The sequence below is a fragment of the Octopus bimaculoides genome, chromosome 9 (genome assembly GCF_046866305.1).
Source record: "Octopus bimaculoides isolate indiv1 chromosome 9, ASM4686630v1, whole genome shotgun sequence".
Taxonomy (NCBI): domain Eukaryota; kingdom Metazoa; phylum Mollusca; class Cephalopoda; order Octopoda; family Octopodidae; genus Octopus; species Octopus bimaculoides.
In genome coordinates this window covers 92,237,169-92,262,178 of record NC_142936.1, presented here as the reverse complement: position 1 = coordinate 92,262,178, position 25,010 = coordinate 92,237,169, and the positions used below count along the sequence as shown (strand labels likewise).

The 25,010-nt window shown below is 40.8% G+C and overlaps 1 protein-coding gene across 40 annotated transcripts in view; it reads right to left on the bottom strand.

The window, feature by feature from the left end:
• LOC106868309 (uncharacterized) overlaps positions 1 to 25,010 on the bottom strand; it is a 311,641-nt gene that overhangs the window by 263,419 nt on the left and 23,212 nt on the right. For all 40 annotated transcript variants that reach the window (XM_089358046.1, XM_089358048.1, XM_089358049.1 and 37 more), the window contains exons 2-9: positions 15,414 to 15,665; positions 13,150 to 13,194; positions 11,614 to 11,811; positions 9,182 to 9,241; positions 8,122 to 8,295; positions 6,757 to 7,095; positions 4,008 to 5,181; positions 291 to 3,196 (exon numbers count right to left, since the gene is read on the bottom strand). In XM_089358046.1, the coding sequence (XP_089214172.1) occupies positions 291 to 3,196; positions 4,008 to 5,181; positions 6,757 to 7,095; positions 8,122 to 8,295; positions 9,182 to 9,241; positions 11,614 to 11,811; positions 13,150 to 13,194; positions 15,414 to 15,665 (5,148 nt within the window). The remainder of the gene's footprint in view (positions 1 to 290; positions 3,197 to 4,007; positions 5,182 to 6,756; positions 7,096 to 8,121; positions 8,296 to 9,181; positions 9,242 to 11,613; positions 11,812 to 13,149; positions 13,195 to 15,413; positions 15,666 to 25,010) is intronic.

The following is a 25,010-nucleotide window of genomic DNA, read 5'->3' as shown; positions in this document are numbered from 1 at the left end:
GCCCATCATATATATATGTATGTATGTATGTATGTGTGTGTTTGCATGTTTGTCTCCCAACATCGTTTGACAACCGATGCTGGTGCTCAAGGTGCTGTGCACTAGGATTGAACCCAAGACCATATGATTAGGAAGCAAGCTTCTCAACCACACAGCCATGCCTATGAATGAAAAAAGATAAATGAAGAAAATAAATGTCAGAATGGTCACGGATGGACTCTTTACAATTGATCCCTGACTTGCTCAAACAAGGCCAACTTAGAAGCAAACACTGGAATGGACTAGCTTACCTTCAAACTGTATCTCTGTTCAACTTCCTTCTCAAAGTTTTCCTTCTCCTCTGCTAACTCAGCCAGAATATTCAGGCGAACATACTTCAACTCCATTTCATATTTCTCAGCCATCATCTCTAACTGCTCTTTGTAGTTTTCCAAAGTATCCACAGCACTGAGGATGGTCTCGTTCCCATTAACAACGGTGCTGCTACTGCCTTCACCATTGCTACTGCCAACAGTGGCACCACACTCTTCTCTGCATTTTTCTAAAGGCACTTCAACACTCTGACATTTCGTAGTGTGGCTCCCTAAATCCTTGGATTCAAAACTTTCCGGAACACGAGGGTTTGCTTCACACGTCTGTACAACTGAGGCTTGTAGACAATTTAGTCGTAGTTCTTGTTGATGCGGTTGTAGATCATCGTTGTCCCATCTCAAACCCTCGTTTTCGAAACCTTTCCTTTCCTCCGACTGCAAATCCTCGTTTTCAAAACCCTTCTTTTCCTTCGACTGCAAACCCTGGTTCTCAGCCAACAAATCAATTTTAGAATCCTGCTGTCCTTCCTTCAGTTGTAAACTTGTGTTTTCTTGTAACAAAAACTCTTTCTCTTGTTGTAGATTCTTGTTCTTTTGCAACAGCATATCCTTCTCTCGTTGTAAACTTTCGCAATGTTGTTGTAGGTTTTCTTTCTCTTGCAGCCAGCTATTCTTTTCCTGTTGCAAACCTTGCAAATCAACTATCTCTTGTTGCAAACTTCCTCTCTCTTGTGGCAAGCCATCTTTTTCATGTTGCAAACTATTGTTCTTGTCTTTGAAATTCTCCATTTCATATTGCAGCTCTTCCTTTTGATGTTGCAATTGAAAGTTTTCACGCTGCAAGTGTTCTATCGTTTTTTGAAAATCTTTCACTTCATGTTGTAGTCTTTCGTTCTCTGGTTGCAATCTTTCGTTCTCCTGTTGCAAACTTCCTCTCTCCTGTTGCAAACCATTCTTTTCCTGCTGCAAGTTCTCAAGGTCGGCAGACAAACTTCTGATTTTATTACAAAGTTCAGTTTTCTCAATCGACCAAAGTTCTTTGAAACTTTCCAGCTCATCATTGGCTTTACCTAACACCTGAGACACTGCTTCTCTCGATGCCAAAAGCTGTGCTTCACCAGAACCACTGCTACGAGAAAGCTCTTCAATTTTAACCAATAAGGACTCCTTCATTGCCAAAAGTTCTTGAACTTCTTTATTCATGCTCGCTTTTTCAGAAGAGGCATTCGATTCTACTTCAAGCAATGACTTCTCTAAATCTGCTATTGTTTTCAAAGATGCTTCCTTACTGCCTTCAAATTCTTTCTTCGTTTGAACAAATTCTTCACTCTGAACCTTAAAATGATCTTCCAACACTAAATGCTCTTCATTTAGTTTATGTAATTTCTCTTGGTTATCCAACAAACTCTGAACTGTTTGGTCATAGACATTTTGAAGATGGTTTTTGTCAGACTCCAATGCCTCAATTTTAGTTTTCAAATCCTCATTCATTTCTTGAAGGGCTTCCTTTTCTTTCCTATGAAATTCTTCAAGTTCTTGTAATAATTTATTCTTTTCTTCTGCCACTTTAGACAAATCCTCATTCACACATATCAATTGTTTCTTCTCAGATTCTATTTTATCTAAACTCTGCTTCAACTCAGTATAATCACATTCCAAAGCTGAGTAATTAGACTTCAATTCCTCAAAGCTACACTCGACTGATTTCTTGTCCACTGTCACTCTCTCCAGTTCTTGCTGATAGTTTTCATTTACAGACTTAAGTTTTGCAATTTCGTTTTCAAACTTCTCAATTTTAGAATTACTTTCTTCAAAATTCACCTTTGCATGTTTTCCAGATTCTTGAAGAGAAGATATTTGTAATTTAAGCTTTTCATTCTCTTCAGCCCGAGAGTCAGACTGCTGAGTCAAACTAATCACCAATTCCATTTCTTCGTCAAGTTGTTGTGTCAAACGAATTGCCAATTCTTTCTCCTCCTCAAGCTGCTGAGTCAAACGTATCACCAATTCCTTTTCTTCGTCAAGCTGTTGTGTCAAACGAATTGCCAATTCTTTCTCCTCATCAAGCTGCTGAGTCAAACGTATCACCAATTCCTTTTCTTCATCAAGTTGTTGTGCCAAATTTCTAACACATTCATCTTTTCCCTGAACTTTTTCTTCAAATTCCTCAACACTCTTTCTCAAAGTTACGAGATCTTTTGAACTGCTCTGTTTTAAGCTGGTCAATTCTTCAGTCAGCTGGTTAACTTCTTGTTGGCGCTGAATCAAGAGTGTATCCATTTCAGCAAAACGTTCTTCTGTTGATTCAGTCACCTGTAGTGACTCTACTTCACACTTCAGCCTCTCAATCTCCAAATCTTTAGCTTTGCAATTATTCTCAAATGCTACCAAATTTTGACTCAATGACTGCTTTTCTGCCTCCAAAGCACTGACCATTTCCTGGTACAAAGAAATCTCGTTAGCTCTTTCTTTCATGGTCTTATCGGCCTCCTCTTTCTCATGAATACGAAATTCAGCCAGAGATTTATTCTCTGACTCTAGCCGAAGTAAATTCTCTTTGTGTTTTGTCACCTTTGAAGACATTTCATTGACGACTGCCTCAACTTTTACCAAATCTTCATCATTTGACGTGGTGCTCAAGTTCAATCCCTCGGTATCTTCTCCAATCACCAATGTGACAAGGGAAGCAAATTTCGAAAACTGCTCTCCTAACGAGGCATTCCATTGGTTGAGTGTGTCTTTCTCTCTTGTTAATGATTCATTGGTCAGTTTAGTTTCCTCGAATCTTGCACTCAACTCAGAAAGTTGAAGGTTCACTTCTTCTAAAAGGCTATACTGGTCAGCCATTTTCTTCATCTGTTGAGAATTATTCTCTTCCAACTCAGCTGGAAAAAAAAACAAGAAAGAGAAAAATTAGCATATTTTTTAAATGAATAGAAAGTGGTAGATACATCAAGTATGCAAATGGTTGACAGAGTATGGTCAACCAAACAAGTGGTCACTAGGAACATTTATCAACTATCATCAAATCATTTAACCCTTTCATGACCAACCCGGCTGAAACCAACTCTGGTTTTGCAGTACAAATGTCTTGTTTTCAAAAGTTCTAAATTAAAATCTTCCACCAAACTTTAGTCACAATTTATCTTCCTAACACTAGCTTAATGATAATTAAGTTATTTTACTAAATTCTTTGTTATATTTAAAATCAAATGAAAGAAACACAGAGTATTTTAAAATAAATATGGTAACGAAAGGGTTAACTCCCAATGGTGCAGTACATTTAGGTCAGTACCAAGTCCCAAGTGCGTATAAGTTTAGAACTTGGTACCAATCAAGTTGGTACCAAGCCTGTCCAAGTTACTACCAAGTGCCTTTGAGTCAAATACAGAGCCTATCTGAGTTGGGTAGCAGGCTCCTCCAAGTTACACACTTGGACAAGTATACACACACGCACGCATGCACACACGTGCACATACACACACACACACACACACACACAATAGGCTTATTTCAGTTACTATCTACTAAATCCACTCACAAGGCTTTGGAGAGCCCAGGACAATAGCAGAAAACATTTATCCAAGGTACAATGCAGTGGAACTGAACTGAAGACCACATAATGGGAAGTAAACCGCCCAACCACACCTCAACACCAGCAGCAAAGCAAAAAGAGAAAAACCATAAAACCCTCACCAATTTGGTTCCGTAATGCAGCAATATCTCCATTAAGTTCCACCACTTCAAGGTCAGCAAGTTTCAATGTTTCCTTTTTCTCATCTTCCATGGATGCTATCTGTTGCTGCAATGCAGTAATTTCCTCTTGGGAGGATGCCAATTTCTCAAGGACATTTAGTTCGTTCAACTTCTGTTCTTCTGCTTCAGTGCCATGTCTGTTGAGCTTATCTTTGAAGTCTACAGTTTCCTGTCGAGACACTGACAGTTCTTGCTCCAGTGTTCGACGCATGTTCTCTAAGTTCATTACCTCTTGGTGACTGGACTCCAGCCGTTCGGTCAAGTCTTGAACATCTCTGTCCTTCTCCTGCAAACATGCATTTAGTGCTTCTTTCTCACTTTTCAAAACTGCTACATTTTGTGTCAAAGACATTTCTGATTCTTTTACCAAACCAAAAGAAACTTCAAGATCTTTCAGGGAAGCAGTTAAATCTGAATTCTTCTCTTGAAGAGAGTTCATTTCAGTCTCATAGTGTTCCAGTTTGGTAATCAGCTCGCTTGTTTTACTTTCTGATGCCTGGCATTTCTCTTCAAGCTCTTCTTTCACAGCCAACAAAGAATCGAATTCGGTCTTTGTTTGGAAAACTTCCTCCGAGAGGCGCTTGTTTTCAGCAGCCAAGTCTTCAATCTTCAGTTGAAGAGTCTCAACATTCGACAAAAGTTCTTTATTTTCTGCCAACACTGAGTTTGTTCCCAAGTTCTCATTTACGGCAACTGCATTTGGAGATAGCATTTCGCTGTTGTTAGAGGCCAACTCAAAGGGTTCTCCTAAATCTCCTGGACAAGCAAAATCGCGATCCAGATCTGACTGCTGGAAGGAGTCAGTTTTAATATTCTTTAAGAACACCTGAGTGACACAAGTGATCTTTAAGAGTAACCGGTTTAATTCTTCACGACTACTACTACTACTACCAGTAGTAGTAGTAGTAGTAGTAGTAGTAGTAGCAGTACTATTGTCACTAGTGTTATCACTTGATTGATACAAAAATATACATTTTTCAATTAGTCTGTGAAATTCTTCAAGTTGCTTTCTAGGAAAATATTCCGGTAAATTCTCTGAGGTCAATTCCATTTCTGCGACAGTTCCTTCTGTTGTAGACTCCAAGTGGCTTCCACTGCTAGCACTTTCATTAACCTGGAAAAAAAAACAGAAAAAAAATAAATAAATGAATAAATAAATAAGAATTTCAAATTTCTGACACAAACCAAGCAATTTTAGGGGAGGGCATAAGTTGATTACCTTGCTTTCAGTGTTTGACTGGTACTTCTTTCATCAACACCGAAAGGAGGAAAGGCCAAAGTCGGCCAAGGTTGAATTTGAACTCAGAGAACGTAGACAGTGTGTAATATCACTATGCATTTTGTCTGGTATCCTAAAAATTCTGCCAGCTCATCATCATCATCATCATCATCATTTAACGTCTGCTTTCCATGCTGGCATGGGTTGGACAGTCTGACTGAAAACTGGTAAACTGGTGGGGGGGAGGGGCTGCACCAGCTTCCGATCTGATTTGGCAAGGTTTCTATGGCTGGATGCCCTTCCTAATGCCAACTACTCCGAGAGTGTAGTGGGTGTTCTTAATAATAATAATTTCAAACTTTGGCACAAGGGGGTAAGTCAATTACATTGACCCCCCTAATGCTCAGCTCATACTTATTTTATCAACCCCCAAAAGGATGAAAGGCAAAGTCAACCTCAGCTAGATTTGAACTCTGAATATAAAGAGCTGAAACAAATACTGCCAAGCATTCTTCCCAATGTTCTAACAATTCTACCAGCTCACCACCCTCAATAATAATCCTTTCTAAAGGCACAAAGCCTGAAATTAGAGGGGAGGGGGACTAGTCAATTACATCAACCCCAGTATTTCACTGGTACTTAATTTATCAACCCCAAAGGAACACAAAACACAACCTGGTCTAGAAACCGAAACCATGATCTTGTAATCTGGACCACCCATGCATCCTCACAATAACATCATGGCATCTTCAAAAAACTGCTTTGATAACATGTAGTCTGGATGTCTCAGCCATTCAGTCAAGCGATGATGGGGGGACAAACACAGACACAAACATATACACACACACAAATATATATTTCAATACAGAGAAAATAATTCAGGAGGAAATATTTGTGAAGATATCATTGATTCTATTATTATCTAGTGTAACAATTTAAAAATGATTATAACAAAATCAATAATATAGGTGGTTGCAGACTCAAACAAAAAAAGCATTAAATACCTGAAAGATTAAAATTAACCAAAGGACATACTAAGTATGTATACCTGCTAGAAATAACAGTCAAAAACTCTTATTTAAATCACCAAAATACACTGATAATAACTACAGAAATCTTAGTATGTCCTTTGATTAATTCTAATTCTTCAGTTATATATATGATGATACATATATATGTCTATATATACACATATACAATGGGCTTCTTTCAGTTTCCGTCTACCAAATCCTCTCACAAGGCTTTGGTCGGCCCGAGGCTATAGTAGAAGACACTTGCCCAAGGTGCCATGCAGTGGGACTGAACCCAGAACCATGTGGTTGGTAAGCAATGTACTTACCACACAGCCACTCATGCGCATTTTGATCAAATCTTCGACACCTGCACCTTTATTGGAGGCAACTCAAAGCTCAACAACAACAACAACAACAACAATAAAAGCCAGAAAATCAGGAATGTGGTGATGCCTACATTTGGTTGAAGAACTTGCATTAGACGTTTCTCAAGTTGGGAATTCTTAGCCTTCTCTTCGTTGAGGTGAAGTGACAGAGTGTTCGACTGTTCCTGCAAGATGTTGAGTTCAGTCAACAGCTGGTTGTAGTCTGTAGATTGTTGATCAGATAAGGCCATCGTGGACTGTAGACTAGCATAATTGTTATTCACTTGAGACAGCTTTTGAGTCAGCTGGGACATCATTTCGTCTTTCTGTTGGATCCGCTGGTGAAGATTAAGAATCTCACATTTGGCATCTTGCAGAGCCTGGGATGACACCGAGTGTTGTTTCATCTGTCCATTCAGCTTTTCACCAGCCTAGATGGAAAAAGGAAGAGAAAAATAATAAAAGAAAAATTAAGACAAATGAAGAAAAATTTAAATGAGTAAAAAAAAAAATGAAAACAAACGCAAAAAGAATAAAAAATTTTAAGTGTGAAATGAAGAATAAGGTGCTCCAATGTGAATAAGATGAGAGAAAATTTTAAATGTCACGTTTCGAATGTTGTTACTGAGGTGTTAACATAGTTATCTCCCCTGATAAAATTGACAGCTGATCGAAGGAACTTGTTCATACGAAAGAGAAACAGGAATGAGTTTAGATGAAGAAGGACAACGAGGAAGAATGACAGATAATACATTCTTTTTTTTTTTTAAGTTTAAAACAGAATGGAAGGGAAGGGGCCATGACTTATTTCATATTGCTTCCTCCAAGCCTGGCAAGTGAAAGAAACAAAGGAACTGTGATTCGTGGCTAATTGTTTGTTTGTTTAGCCCCGTGTTGACCCTGAATAGGGCATTCCAGCTATGATCAACAACAACAACGAAAAATACCTTAGGAATGAGAACCCAGGTTCGAAATTTCCCCAAGGCACCTGATGAAGGCTGGAGGTTATATCAGTCGAAACGTTGTGTTAACAACAAACAAGATGAGGACAAATATCTGTTGAATGTAAATAATGTACATAATTATTCAGAGACGTTGGGGGGTCAGTGTAATTGCCTTACCTTTTTGAGAGAGGAGGTAAGGCAATTACACTGACCCCCAATGCTCAACTGGTATTTATTTTAACAACCCCAAATGGATAGATGACACAGTTGACCTTGGAGGGGCTTGAACCCAGAACGGAGACACACAAAATGCTGCTAAACATTTTACCTGGCATACTAATGACTGCCAGTTCGTTAGTCTATATATTAAATATCCTGTATTGGGCCCAGTCTAAACCAAGAACACTTCTCTTAAATCAAAGCAGCAATAATTCCCAATAAGATTCCACCCCCACCCCCCACCCCACACACACGTGTACCAAATAAAAAAAAATTAGAAAGTTGTTAAGTCACCTGTTGCAATTGCAGTTGTAATAACTGGACATGCTGCGCCAATTTTTGGGTTTCAACTGAGCAAGCCTGCTGCAATCCTCTCTCGGTGTTCTCCTGAAATGACATCTGCAAGCGCGATGTCAGCTGGCGCAGAAGTTCATCTCGCTTTAGGATAGCATTTTCGAGTTCCTGAATCTGGAGACAATCAGTGGGATAACAAGATGAGGAAAAGAAAAAGGAACAACCAAAAAAAAAATCAGAAAAGAAAACATTTGCTTCAATATTAGAATCAGTTTTTTGCCAGGGGGTTATATTATGCTGATGAGGATGAAATGGTGCTATACCACAGCTACCTATGGATACAAAAGATTTTTATAATAAATAGTAAAAATAATTAAAAGGAATATTAAATATTTATACTCTGTACATCTCCTTCGTTATTCTATTTAAAAATCAAATTTGTAACCCCCGCCACCATTTTTAATCTAGAAGTGTGTGTGTGTGTGTGTGTGTGTGTGTGTGTGTGTGTGTGTGTGTGTGTGTTTGTCCCTCCACCATCACGTGACAACTGATGTTGGTGTGTTTACATCCCCGTAACTTAGTGGTTCAGCAAAAGAGACAGATAGAATAAGTTCTACGCTTACAAAGAGTAAGCTCTGGGGTCGATTTGCTCGACTAGAGGCGGTGCTCCAGCATGGCCACAGTCAAATGACTGAAACAAATAAAAGAATAAAAATTTATATAACATACAAATGGCTCCTTTCAATTTACATCTACCAAATCCACTCTCAAGGCTTTGGTCAGCCTGGGGCTAGTAAAAGACACTTGCCCAAGGACCCATGGCAACAGAGTGGGACTGAACCTAAAGCCGTGTGGCTAAGAGGCAAACTTCCTACCACACAGCCATGCCTACACCAATCCACCACAAGTAGCAACACCACTGATGATGATGACAATAATAACAGACTATTTCTTTTGACTGGGCACACAACAATGAAGAGGAGGGTTTGTAACAGGAAAGATACAGGTGATACAATTAGAAAAGTAACAATGGCTCTGTCTTAAAATATACATGACCTACCCGTAGGGACAAATCTCGTTGATGTCCAGGTTCAAATTTGCTGGCGGGATCAAGAGCATTCTGAAATATAACAAAATAAAAGATGCAAATATAACTACAAGAAAAGATAAAAATACAAATAAAAATGAAAATATACCAACGGTGCCAGGACTGCCGTTGATGCCAGGTCTGCCTGACTGGCTCCCATGCCAGGAGCACGGGAAAAGCACCATCCGAACGTGGCCGATGCCAGTACCCCTTTACTGGCCCCCGTGCCGGTGGCACGTAAAAAGCACTATCTGAATGTGATCGCTACCAGGTCCATCTGACTGGCTCCTATGCAGGTGGCATGTAAAAAGCACCCACTACACTCTCGGAGTGGTTGGCGTTAGGAAGGCTGCACCAGGCTCCAATCTGATCAGACAATGTTTCTACAGCTGGATGCCCTTCCTAATGCCAACCACTCCGAGAGTGTAGTGGGTGCTTTTATGTGCCACCGGCACAAGGGCCAGTCACACGGTACTGGCAACAGCCACGCCCAAAAGGTGTTTTTTATGTGCCACCTGCACGGGAGCCAGTCCAGCGGCACTGGCAACAACCTATATATATATATATATATATATAAACAATCAGTCACTACTCTGGTAAGACTTTTGAATGATATAGTTTTGGTAATATGTTGTATAGGGAAATAATTACATAACACACCATGGGGTATATGCTTTTTATTTTTACATATATATATATGGGAGAGGAAGCAAGAGAGAGAGACCCTCTTTACTGTAAAATAATTTGGGGGCTGAAACATAAGATGGTGTGATTCTGACAGCCTAAAAGCAATGTGTTACTCAACTAAATTGCAATACTTCAGTTGTAAAATATAAGACCATATGTTTCTACAAGAGTTATAGAATATAAACCAAAATTACCAGAGCAATTTATAGAGAGAGAGACAGACAGACAGACAGACAAAGATAGACAGAAAGATAATAGGCAGAGGCTTGGCTATGTGTAAGAAATTTGTTTCCCAATTATATGGTTCCAAGTTCAGGCCTACAGCATGCTACTTTAGGCAAGTTGCCCCAGGCCAACAAAAACCTTGTAACTGGATTTGGTACTCAGTGTGTGTGTATGTGCGCATGAGTATCATTATCATTCGCCTTCCATGCTGGCATGGGTGGGATGGTTCGCCAGAAGCTGGCAAGGCAGAAGCCTAACCCAGACTTCTGTGACTGTTTTGGCAGGATTCTTTACAGCTGGATGCCCTTCCTAACACCAACCACTCAACAGAGTGAACTGAGTACTTTTCACATGGCAGAAGCACAAGCGAGGTCAGTTTTGATAAGGTTTTTACAGCTGAATGCCCTTCCCAACACCAACCACTTTACAGTGTAGACTGGATGCTTTTAAGTAGCACCTGCACTGACAAGGTCACCAAATACTTACAAGACAAAAAAAAAGTGTGTGTATATATATACATATATATATGCCTCGGAAGACCGGTGAAATTGAAATTGAAATCGAAATTGAACCAAATTCGATGACTGGCACTCGTGCACCATCCAAGTGTGATCATTGCCGGAGCAGCTGTCTGGCTTCCATGCCGGTGGCATTTAAAAAGCGCCATTTGAGCGTGATTGTTACCAGCATCGCCTTACTGGCACTTGTGAAAAAACATTCGAGCGAGGTTGTTGCCAGTGCCGCTGGACTGGCTCCTGTGCAGGTGGCACGTAAAAAACACCATTTGAGTGTTGCCGTTGCCAGTAGCGCCTGACTGGCCTTTGTGCCGGTGACACATAAAAGCACCCACTACACTCTCGGAGTGGTTGGCGTTAGGAAGGGCATTCAACTGTAGAAACTCTGCCAGATCAGATTGGAGCCTGGTGCAGCCATCTGGTTCGCCAGTCCTCAATCAAATTGTCCAACCCATGCTAGCATGGAAAGCGAATATTAAATGATGATGATGATGATGATATATATATATATATATATAATAATTTTAAAAGTTTAAAAATCTTATAATATATATATATATATATATATATATATATATATAATTCTTTTATTTGTTTCAGTCATTTGACTGCGGCCATGCTGGGGCTCCGGCTTGATCAATTTTCAGTCAGATGAATCGATTCCAGTAATTATTCTTCTTTTAAACCTTGCACTTATCTTATCAATCTCTTTCGCCAAACCACTAAATTACAGGGACTTAAACAAACAAACAACAGTTATCAAGCAATGGTGGAGAACAAACACAGACACATATATGACGGGCTTCTTTCAGTTTCCGTCTACCCAATCCACTCACAAGGCATTGATCAATCGGCCCGAGGCTATAGTAGAAGGCACTTGCCCAAGGTGCCACGCAGCAGGACTGAGCCCAGAACCATACGGTTGGGAAGCATGCTTCCTTACCACACAGCCACAGAACACATAACAAATTCTATTACCAGATCTTGTGACGGACCGTTTCCTAAAGATTGCTTCTTCAGCATCTCATTTTCTGCTCTTAGAGAGTTGATCTCAGCCACCAGTCGCTCGACAGCCCTCTGTTTGCCAATGACAGATTCTTCCAGTTTGCAGATTTTGCTGCTCGCCTCCCGCAACTCCAGCTGAGCAGTTTCAAACAGCTGCTGGCGTTCAGGCTCCTGAAAGACAAAAAAGGGTTCAGACTAGTAGTAGTAGTAGTAGTAGTAGTAGTAACTGTAACATGTAAAGCAAACATAGTAGTAGTAGTAGTTATGGTAGCACAGCAGCAGTAACTAACATGTAAAGCACACAATGTAGTAACAGTAGTGGTGGTGGTGATGGCAGTAGTATTAGTAGTGGTGGTAATAGTAGTAGTAGTGGCAATGACAGCAGCAGTGATAGTGGTGGTAGTAGTAATGGTGGTGGTGGTGGTGGTGGTGGCAGCAGCAGTAGTAGTAGTGATGATGGTGGTGGTAGTAGTAGAGCAGTAGTAGAAGTTGTAATAATAGTGATGGTGGTGGTGGTGGTGGTGGTGGTGAGAGTAGTAAACCCATGCCAGCATGGAAAACAGATGTTAAACGATGATGATGATGATGCTGATAGTAGTAGAAGTTGTAATAGTCATGGTGGTGGTAGTAGTAGTAGCAGTGATGGAGATAGTAGTGGTGGTAGTAGTAGAAGTAGTAGTAGTAGTAGTAGCAGCAGTAGCATTATTAGGTGGTGGTGGTGGTGGTGGCAGTAGCAGTAGTAGTAAATCAGTAACTTGTATGTGAAACAAAATAGTGGTAGTGTTGGTGATTTCTGGTTATAAAACTTAACACAATAACCACCAACTTGATGCAAAACTACAAACACACACACACACACACACACACACACACACCACATACACACATGCAAGTAAATACACACAAACAGCCAAAAAAAAAAAAATCCTATCATGAACATGGATAAAAACAAACACACACACACACACACACACACACACATCTATACACAAACAAAAGCATACAAATAAATGTACACAAACATCCATTCTAAACTATGATTCACACACAAACACCCACTTGATGTAGCGGACACAAAGAAACACACAAACAAAGAAACATGGGTATTCTAAGAAACGTACACAGAGTTAATAATAAATACAACACACACACACACACACACACACACAAAGCTGGTTTTCCACAAACAAACACCTAAAAATAGACACCTGAACGACACATGAACCAGCTTCTCTATCATTATCATCATTTAATGTCCGTTTTCCATGCTGGCATGGGTTGGACAGTTTGACAAGAGCTGGCAAGCCAGAGGACTGTACCAAGTTCCACTGTTGGCTTCAGCATGGTTTTTACGACTGGATGCCCTTCCTAAGGCCAACCACTTTACAGGAAATACTCCTAGTTAGAAATATTCCTTTACAGAAAAATATGTTCCTCGTGAGGAAAATACTCCTTGTTTCCAGTAAAACAGATATGTATTAATTGATTTGATCACCTGCAAATACTCACCTCTAACGAACTTTCATGGTCTCCACTTGCACCGGAAATATCACTCTGTAATTAGATATTTTCAAAATTACGTTGGTAAAGTTGTATTTGATAAACGTAAAGGAATTCTTTTTTTTTTAAGAAAAATGGGGAAGCAGTTGTCTAACAATAAAATATCATCTCCACTTGCACCGGAAATATCACTCTGTAATTAGATATTTTCAAAATTACGTTGGTAAAGTTGTATTTGATAAACGTAAAGGAATTCTTTTTTTTTTAAGAAAAATGGGGAAGCAGTTGTCTAACAATAAAATATCATCTACTTCTCTCCTTAACATTCACCATCATCATTTAACGTCTGCTTTCACATGCTGGCATTGGTTAGATGGAATTTGCTGAGGCAGATTTTCACTTGCCAGATGCCCTTCTTGTTGCCAATCTTCACCTGTTTCCAATTTCCAAATTAGGTGATTTCATGTTGAGTCAAAAGTTTTGCCATATTTTGCTAACTTAATTACTTTATTCGTCAAGTTACAACAAAAGCAGCCAAGCATTCAAAGTAGAAGCCTCTGTGTTCCACCATCTAAAGCCAACTATCTGTCCATTCTTTGACTCCACGCTGATACCAGTTATTGTCCTTCAAGATGAAGAACTTCTTCACTGAAGCTTCCACCTCTTCTTGGTTGATGAAGCATCGCAAGTGAAGGAGTTGAGCCATGGATCAAAACAAGGAATTCCAACCACGTTTCATGGTTCACTACCTCAACAGCTCCTTTATAGGATCCAGTGGCTAAGGATATCATCAGGAGGAACCACATCCGGTTTCAGCCCCTACTCCTCTACCATTTTCGATATGGCGGTCCCCCATCTTTTGGAAGTGTCTTCAGCTCTGGTGTTGAGCGCATTTTGTCTTTCACCTTTTTTCTTTTTTCTGTTATTCTTTTATTCAATTCCCTCCAATTGTTTGAGTTGTTTGAAGAGTATGAGGTCTTGCAATGTCTTGCTGCAAAAGACCCTGTTTTCTGTTAACCAATGCCAGGTATTTTTGCTGCACAATGGCATACACCCATTCCAGCTGTTCAGAGTACAAGTTGGTTATTAACGAACTCGTAGCAGGTCATCCCCCTCATAATTTCACCAATGTAGAGCATCCCCTTGTGTTCGAAACACCTATATTTGGTGACGGGTTCCAGAAGCTGAGCCTTCCCGAACCACTGCTTATGGACATTAAAATTGCAGAAAAATATCTCCCTCGGATTATTCATGGCTCAAATCCTGTGCCTGCAGTGCTTCATCAACCAAGAGGAAGTGAATGCTTCAGTGAAGGAGTTTCTTATTTCTTTATTGCCCACAAGGGGCTAAACATAGAGGGGCCAAACAAGGACAGACAAAGGGATTAACTCGATTACATCGACCCCAGTGCGTAACTGGTACTTAATTTATCAACCCCAAAAGGATGAAAGGCAAAGTCGACCTCGGCGGAATTTGAACTCAGAACGTAAAGACAGACGAAAAACCGCTAAGCATTTCGCCCGGCGTGCTAACGATTCTGCCAGCTCGCCACCTTCAGTGAAGGAGTTTCTCTCGTCTTGAAAGACAAGAACTGGTGGCAACATAAGATCGAAGAAATAGTAGGGAGCTGGCTTCAAATGGTGCAACACAATGGCCCCTATTTTCAATACTGGGCTGTTTCTGTTGTAACTTGGTGCATAAATTAAATAAATTACCAAATATTGCAAAGTTTTGACTCAATACAATATTTTCTCATAGCTTGACTAGCTTTTCATGGAAGATGGTAAACAAACAACTTTGCCTGTCTTATGCTGGTGATTGTTTACAACCATCAGGTGATGTCTAGAAAAGGGTGCATATAAACACATACATATAGATTCCAGAAAGTGACAGGTCCTAAAGAAGTTATGGTTCAGCAACTAAGGATTAAATATTCTACACACACACCCATCACCATCATCATCATCATTTAAATTGGCCATATCTGACCAAAATATTCTGCCTGCTGTATGTTCAAACAGGCTCGTGTTGGTGCCACAGACAAAGCACTGGTGCTGGTGCCATGTCACAAGCACCCAGTACACTGGCCTGAGTATTCAATGAATATTCATTTTATTGACCCCCAAAAGGATGAAGGGCAAAGTTGACCTCAGCGGAATTTGAGCTCAGAACATGAAGGATAGACAAAACGTTGCAAAGCATTCTGCCCGACATGCTAACCATTCTGCTAGCTTGTCGCCTTATGAGCAGAACAATATAACTGAATTCCTTACCTGAGAGAGACCCAATGTTGTTGTTGTTGATGTGTCAAAGACTGGAGATGGAAGCACAGAACTGTCTGTTGGCAGTACATCTTCATCTGTATGGACGGAGGTAGTGGGAGCAGCCGCTAAGAGCTGCTCCTCACTGTGGCTCACATTCGGATTTTCTTTCAAACATTCTTCCTCTACACCACCACTAACACCTTCGCTATTCGCCTCGTTCTTCTTCTTTTTCTTTATTTTCTTCTTCTGAAAAGCTGCAAGCTGAAAGAAAACAGAAAACTCGATTAAGGGAAACTTATTAGATTAAAGACAAATGGCTGTAAAACATCTCAACAATGTGTGTTCACCTAACAAATTCGAACATGGAAGAGCACTAAAGTTAAACACTGGGGTCAATGTAATCAACTGGTCCCTTCCCCAAAAATTTCAGGCCTTGTGCCTATAGGAGAAAGGATTATTAATCAATTGGTTAATATTTCATCAATTAACTAATAGAATTTTTTATTTTAATTGTTTGACCAATCAATCAGCTACATTTGTCAAAGTCCTTTCATCACCATTCATGACCTCATCAATGACATGCCCTCTTTACACCAGGCCTTCTTCATACAATGGGATTCTTTCAGTTTCCTTCTATTAAATCCACTCACAGGGCTTTGGCTGCTCTGAGGGTATAACATGCGGATGTATACATGCACACAAACATGCATGTGTATGTGTGCATATGTATTTGTGTACAGAGACACAGATAAAATATATTTTCAAAAAGCCAGCAGAAGTTTGTGCTGGCTGTGTTCCTTAATTTCATTATGGGCTTGTAGTCTCATATTACATGTTATCACATCTACAGACAAAAATAGACCAGCCAGTACATATATACAAATACTCATATACTCTTTTACTTGTTTCAGTCATTTGACTGCGGCCATGCTGGAGCACCGCCTTTAGTCGAGCAAATCGATCCCAGGACTTATTCTTTGTAAGCCTAGTACTTATTCTATCAGACTCTTTTGCCAAACCGCTAAGTTACGAGGACGTAAACACACTACCATCAGTTGTCAAGCGATGATGGGGGCACAAACACAGACACACAAACATATACACACACACACACACATATATATATATATACACACACATATATACGACGGGCTTCTTTCAGTTTCCGTCTACCAAATCCACTCACAAGGCTTTGGTCGGCCTGAGGCTATAGTAGAAGACACTTGCCCAAGATGCCACGCAGTGGGAATGAACCTGGAACCATGTGGTTGGTAAGCAAGCTACTTACCACACAGCCATTCCTGTGCCTCTCTCTCTCTCTCTCTCTCTCTCTCTCTCTCTCTCTCTCTCTCTCTCTCTCTCTCTCTCTCTCTCTCTCTCTCTCTCTCTCTCTATATATATATATATATATATATATATATATATATATATAGTTTTTACCTGTAATTTTGGATCTTGTCCCTAATATTATTATTATTATATATATATATATATATATATATATATATATACATATATATACACACATACACACAAATCACTGTTACCACCAACTACACACACACATAATAGTGTGTATATAACCATACTGAAATATATGTATATATACATATATATACATATATACATACATATATATATATATATATATATATATATATATGAATATATATATGCAGACATCACTAATTACATATAGAAAAACATGCATCTGCAACTTACTGCTTAAACACATTAATACATTAAAATATATACATTATACACTCAACCACAGATTTACCTACTGACACACACCAATATATAACACACACACACACACCCTACTGGCCAATTACAAAAGCATAAATATATACTGTCTATACTAGAATTTAACATACATTATCCTAGTTAACATCAACACACACACAATATACAACACACACAAGTTTTTTTATATAGCCAGGCCTATTCCTCATTTTTTTAGGAGGGGGTAGTCACAACAAGACACACACAAGGCATTCCATTCATTTCCCAGCTCAAAGGGGTGAACTCCTGTTCTATGCTCGGGTCAAGGCATAGAACACAACCCCCAATAGCAGCAGCTGGTCCCACCCCCACCCCCACCCCCGACAGCATATATATGCTGGTTTGCCTCCACCCATTCACCACCCTGCTGCATCATGCTGGTTCTGTACTCCTTTGAGCCACATCACACTCACTCATCTGTCCACAAACACTCTCTAAGCTTTCCTATCATTTATAAACTCTCTTGCCTCTCTCACTCCAACACCTCTAACCACCAAAGCTTTCCTCACTCCATCCATCCACACAAACCGAAATACTGGGGGAGGTTTGTTCAACTGAAGCCTTAGTGGCAGTGCCCCAGCATGACCACAGTCCAATGACTGAAACAGGTAAAAGATGTGTGCATGTGTGTACTACCCTACTGGCCTACCCTACAATAATATATATATGATGGGCTTCTTTCTGTTTCCGTCTACTAAATCCACTCACAAGGCTTTGGTTGGCCCGAGACCATAGAAGACACTTGCCCAAGGTGCCACGTAGTGGGACTGAACCCGAAACCATGTGGTTGGGAAGCAAGCTTCTTACCACACACCCACTCATATATATATATATATATATATATATATATATATAGGCATATGTGTGTGTGTCATTGTGTCTATATTTGTTTTCGTCTCCTTTCCACTGCTTGACAGCAAGTGTTGGTTCATTTATGTCCCTCTAACTTAGCAGGTTAGACAGAAGAGACCAATAAAGTAAGTATTGAGGTTGATTTGTTCAATTCAACTGAAGGTGGTGCCCCAGCATGGCCACCGTCCACTGACCACAAATACATACATACATACATACATATATATATATATATATATATATATATATATATATATACACACACACACACACACACACACACACTCAAATACTAAGTTACTACTAGCTATAAATAAAACAAGTTATCAGTTCGCACCATGACTACTATCACCATTTTTACACATAAACATACTATATACAACGATATACACATACGTTAACAGACACACACACACACACTCGTGTATGTGTGTATATACTGACAATTATTTTTTAAAATAGCCAATTAGTTCACATCGCAATTACAACACACACACACACACACACACATATACATACATACAATCATGTAAACACTGACAGCTATAAAAAGAATAGTAACAGGTTCCCACTATGAGGCTTCTTCACCACCACCCCTACTCACACACACACACACACACACACACACACATACAAATGCATGCAATAACAGACATGCATCAGTGAGAAGTTATAAAAATAGCAAATATTTGTATGTTCAAAATTTGTGTGTTGAAGCATGAAGGGTGGGGGGGGTGAGAGAAAAAGAAAGAGAGAGAGAGAGAGAAAGAGTGTGTGTGTGTGTGTGTGTGCGTGGGCCATTGTTATTGAGTAGGTGTGTATTTGTAGACATGAGCATGTATGTGTATGTACGTGTACAGATTTTATCTGTGTCTCCATGTATGTACATAAAGATTGTGTGTATATGTGTGAGAGTGTGTGCGCGCGCACATACATACATGTATATGTATATGCGTACATATATATGTATGTTGTGTATGTGTGAGTGTACCTGTATGTGTGTGTGTGTATGTACACACCCACACACATCCATGCCTAAAAACTCTATTGTTAGGATAGAACAAGGTCAGCATCATAATCAATACATCTTGTCTTTTACTTTGTTTTACTTTGTTTTACTTTGTTTTACTTTGTTTTACTTTGTTTTACTTTGTTTTACTTTGTTTTCACCATTACAGCCAAGACCATGCTGGAGCTCTACCTTCCTGATCCAAGTGAAATAACAACTCAGTGTCTGTGTGTGAATGGTTTAAGATGGAATGGCCTGTTGCTCCTAATCACCATCACATGTGGGGGCCTCCCTAAAATCCACTCGGCATTCATAAACCTTACAAGTTGGTCAAATCGGTTTGGTTGATGTTCCACCCATATACATGTCTAAGTCAATGTAGGTAAGTAGGTCATTTGTGGCTCGACTCTAGTCGAAATGCCTACAACAAGAGTGAATGAACTCTAAGGACCTGGTGGTAGTATTAAACCAGGCTGTATGTTAGGCCCCAGCTGTGGGTTAATTTACCATGTCATGGAATTGGCTATGCACTCACAGAAACCCTAATAAAACCAGGAAAAATGAGGCCCTTCAGTTCTTTAGCTGTTCATCTAAGAGAAACTAACTCCATACAAATCTTGCATCCAGATTACTACTGAACTTCAGGCAGGGCTGGCCCTAATGTTGCTGGCATCCCAGACAAGCTGAACTTCGGTGTGTACAAGCTGACAGTCAGGGAAACTTTCAGCCGAAACATGTTAACAACAAACAAGATGAGGACAAAATATCCGTCAAATGTAAATAATGGAAATAATGTAAAACGACAGCGCAGAGCCAAGAACAGAAGTGAAAAGTCATCAATGGCCTAGACTCCACAGGAAGCAAAGGGCTAAAGTAAGAACCGCAGCATGTTTCGTGTTTACAATAGTACTGTTCCACAGATGAGAGTTTTGTTTCATGAGGAGGAGAGAGAAGAAAAGGTAGGGGTTAGTGATTTATGTAAATGTTTCTCGTGGCAGACAGATATTAATATGAATTATACATATATTGGTAATGAAAAGTTACACAGCTTCAGATAACAGGAACAATGGGTGGTGGTTGTTGTTACAACTGGAATCAATACAAGTTTCAGCATATTTTGTTTCCTGATGCTGGCCTTCAATGATCTGCATAATATTCTTTTTTGCTTTTATTTCCATTCCACTAAATACTGCACATTGGTCCATATTTTGACATAATGAGAAGAGATCAATAGCCTCTCACTCAGCCTTTCTCCATTTCTAGAGAACAGGAAATTGTGACCCCCTCTATTCCTTGCTTACCAACCACACGGTTCCGGGATCAGTCTCACTGTGTGCCATCTCGAGCAGTGTCTTTTACTAGAGCCTCGGGCCGACCAAAGCCTCGTGAGTGGATTTGGTAGACGGAAACTGAAAGAAGCCAATCCTCTATTGTGTGTGTGTGTGTGTGTGTGTGTGTGTATTTGTGTCTATATGTTTGCCCCCCCCCACCACCACCACCACCACCATCGCTTAACAACCGATGCTGGTGTGTTTACGACCCCGTAACTTAGCAGTTCAGCAAAAGGGCCCAATAGAATGAGTACTAGACTTACAAAATATAAGTCCTGGGGTCAATTTTCTCGACTAAAGGCAGTGCTCCAGCATGGCCGCAGTCAAATGACTGATACGAATAAGAGAGATCCTTTTCATAGAACAATGTAACCAATTCAGAGAGAGAGAGAGAGAGAGAGAGAGAGAAATTGACCCTAGTATTAGACTGGTACTTTATCAGCCAAAGAAGGATGAAATGCAGAGCTGACCTTGAACGATTTTTAACTCAGAAAATCCCTGCTGTTATTCTTGCTATCGGTATTGTTATTGTTGTTGCTATTTATGTCTTGGACACTGGGTTGGCATCTTGGAGTGGTGTCGGTGAGGCAGTTGATGCAGAACCTGTCTTGTCTGCTTTGTGGTTGTCTCTTCAATTCTCTCTGTCTCTCCTCTCTACTGTACATATTGGGAATGGTTGTGAATGTGTACAAGTGTGTCTGTGTCTCTGCCCATTTAGATATGAAAGGGTAGTATTCCATTTCATTCTCTCCTGCAACACTGCGCCCTGGGTTCAGCCATTCCACTGATGATGTTAACAGTTTTCATAATGGAGATACATCGTCTTCAATGCTTCTGTAACTTGGCGTTTTTTCGGCAGGTTTTCTGGCTCTATGCAAAACGAGTTTTACCTCTGGGAAGAGGTGATCCTTATTATTCTGGCCTCTGTCCTTACATTTTCCCAACATGGCAGGCTCTTTAAGGGCTTGTGCCCCACTGGCATAGCTCTCATGGCCATTGAGGCACTCAAGCCAGTACCCAACAACGAGGATTTGAGCCTGAGGAAGACCTCGTACACCACATCCTAAAGAAGGCCATTCAACTCGATCTGCAGAGTGGTCAGTGTTAGGATGGGCAAAACAGACACTGTAGCCTGGGGTAGTTTTCTATTTGACTGGCTCCTGTCGACTGTCCTACCCATGCATGCCTGGACGACAGATGTTAAATGATGATGATGGTGATATAATATATATATATATATATATATACACACACACACAGGTGTAGCCAGCTGGTTTCACCAGTCTTCAGTCAAATCGTCCAACCCATGCTAGCATGGAAAGCGTTAAACGATGATGATGCTGATGATGATGATGACACACACAAACATACACATGCGTACATATACATAGACACACATGCACAAATGCATGAGCATGCATGTATGCACGTGTATGCACATATGTGTATACACATGCATGTGCATGCACACGTGTGTGTGCATAGATGCATACACATGATGTTCTTTTTTTTTCAGTTTTTATCTACTCAATTCAATCAAGCCCTTTTTTCTCAGCCAGAGGCTATAGTAGAAGCCACTTGCCCAAGCTGGAGCACAGTGGGAGCGAACCTGAAACCACACGGCTACAAAGCAATCTCCTTAATCATACAGCTATGCCTACATCTACAATTGATATTGATGAGCACCCCCACCTCCCCTCATTCACCTCCCCCTCCCCCCACCCCACACACACACCAGATCTCCAACAATGCCAACCACTCCCAGCAACAGACTTCAGGTGCAACAAAGACCAAACCAGACAACAATTACTCCTGTTGTAACCAAAACAATGGACTGCCACCATTTGTAGGAGACCCATTGAATTATGAATGGTGCCAGTTGTTACATCATCCTGCAGAGATATTGATGTTTGGTCATCATGATGTGGGTTAACTGGCTGGGAAGAAACATTGAAGGTTGTTCTGTTAGGTGTGGAATGAAGAGCATTTGTGATTTTTATCATCGTTATCATTATTCTCATCGCCATGGTTGACTTTGCCTTTCATCCTTTCGGGGTTGATAAAACAGGTACCAGTCAAGCACTGGGGGGTCAATGTAATCAACTCACCCCAACCCCTGAAATTGCTGGCCCTGTGCAAAAATTTGAAACCAATGTTTTCTAAACAAAAGGTCAGGCATAAGTCTCATCATGGGGGTGGAGGATTACCTTACCTGGGAAACAGGTGAGGGCTGGTGACAAGAAGGGTAGGCAGGCACAGAAAATCTGCCCCAACAAATTCCAGCTGACCCCAAAAGAGACATTTAAAACATATCAGGACAATTACCCCCCCCCAGGACAATTACCCCCACCCCAGGACAATTACCCCCACTCCAGGACAATTACCCCCCCCCTGTCGGACAACAACTACCCCTTAGGACAATTACCCCACTTGGTTAATTGCCCCCTCTCCAATATATTAAGTTTTAAATCATCATCTGTTGTCCTCAGGGGTAACTGTCATTGAGGGGAAGGGTTATTATCCGGGGGGGGGGGTAAATGTCCTAGACTCCATTTAAAATGATGATGTCAATGATCATCGTTGTCATCGTTGTCATCACTTATCTTACTTCTTACCGTTAGAGTTTGCATCACTATCACTGATGCCATTGCAAGAGAAACAGGGAAAGAGCAAGGAAGAGGGCTACATCAACAGGAGCTTGAAAGGGGGGTGGGGGGAGAGAAGGAAATTGGGTTAAGGAGAGGAGTATGAATGACATGTGTGAACTTGCATGCACACGTGCTCATGAGGGACAGACACACACGCACACAAACATGCACCCACCCACCCACACAGGCAGCTGGTCGCGTGGCAGCAGGTGCAGAGGGTGCATGAGGAGAGGGGTGAGATACACGTACTCACGTTGATGAGTTGATAACACACACACACACACACACACACACACAAAGAGGAGGGCAGGAAGGAGGGGAAACGGTGGTGGGCGGTGGGGCAGTATTATGCTGCATTAGAGATTAACCAAGATCTTGCTTATGAGTAGCGGAAGAATAAGTATGGCAGGTTTTAATTGGAAAAGGAATTACTCAGGGGGACGGAGGAGAAAATAGTGAAAATAATAGATGGAGAGGTCTCCCCCACCCCCGGGAGTTGGGGTGGGGATTAGAGACATATAAAAGAGAGCAATAATAAACTTGAATCACCTCACCACCCCCAGTGCCCTCCCCTACCAGAAGCATAAAGAACAACAGACAATAGACACTAGGCACTGCTTATTACAGTATATACTCTGGTCGGTGGCACACCACACACACACACACACATTGTTGGGAAGTATTCATCTCCCACACCAACCAGCATTCTCTTCACCCCCACCCTAGGAATTCTTCAAACCCCCATCCCCACTCCTGCCCCCCTCCCAACAACCATCACCACCTCACACACCCCATCTTCATCTCTGATTGCTTTTAATTATCTTCTCACCACCACCACCACCACCACCACCAGGCCAACACAACCCACACTGCCCTCCGCCATCCATCACCTTCAACACTAACCAATATTCCACATAAACACCTACCCCTACCCTCTCACCTGCTCCACCACAACCACCCTCACCCCACCCAGCAAGCCTGAGTGCATGGGGGAAGGAGGAGCGAGGAGGACCAAGTATAAGGGGAACCAAACAAACCCCCCCCCCCCCGCCACCCAGTATGGGTGGCGGGAGGGGGTGTACCAACTACTGCTTCATAACAACAGACAAACAGACATAAACATCATCAAGCTTTATTCACATCAACCATCATCTGGACTGCTATCACATGCCCAAACCTGCACCCACATCCAATCCCTTCCTGCTCCATCCACCCTCGCCACCACCCCTCCATACACTACCACAACTTTAAAGTCTTATACTACTACTACTACTAGTAGTAGTAGTAGTAGTATCAAACTCACTCCTCCACCACCATAAACCTTTCTACTAAAAGCACAAGGCCTGAGATTTTCGGGGGAGGGGACAGTCGATTACATTGACCCCAGTACTCGACTGGTACTTAATTTATAAACCCCAAAAGGATGAAAGGCAAAGTCAAACCTTGTAAAAAGAGGGAACTAAATACCCTGGAATTTTGTCCCCCACTCTACCAATTCTGTCACATCATCACTCTTTTAATAATAATAAACATATAATAATAATAATAATAATAATAATAATAAAAACAAGAGCACTCAGAGAGTGCAAACTTCCACCAAGGAAACACCAACGTCCTTTCAATGATTAGCCAGAGATGATTTTTAAAATGAGGATATCCGAAATAAACTCGACGGCTCTCACAAACGAGAATACCAGAAATGAAACCGCCCGCTCTCAAAGATTAAGTAAATAAAAAACAGGAACGATAATTCAGAATCCCAAAATATAAGAAATTTGTGCCAGCCACGAGGCCAAACATCCCTGAAAGCTTCATCCGAATCCATCCGGCGGTTCTTGTCCACGGACAAACAACAAACAAACTCAACTGAAAACAATAACACTGCCTTCACTAAGGCAGAGGTAATAATAATAATGATAATAATAATAATAATAATAATCCTTTCTACTATAGGCACAAGCCCTGAAATTTTGGAAGGAGA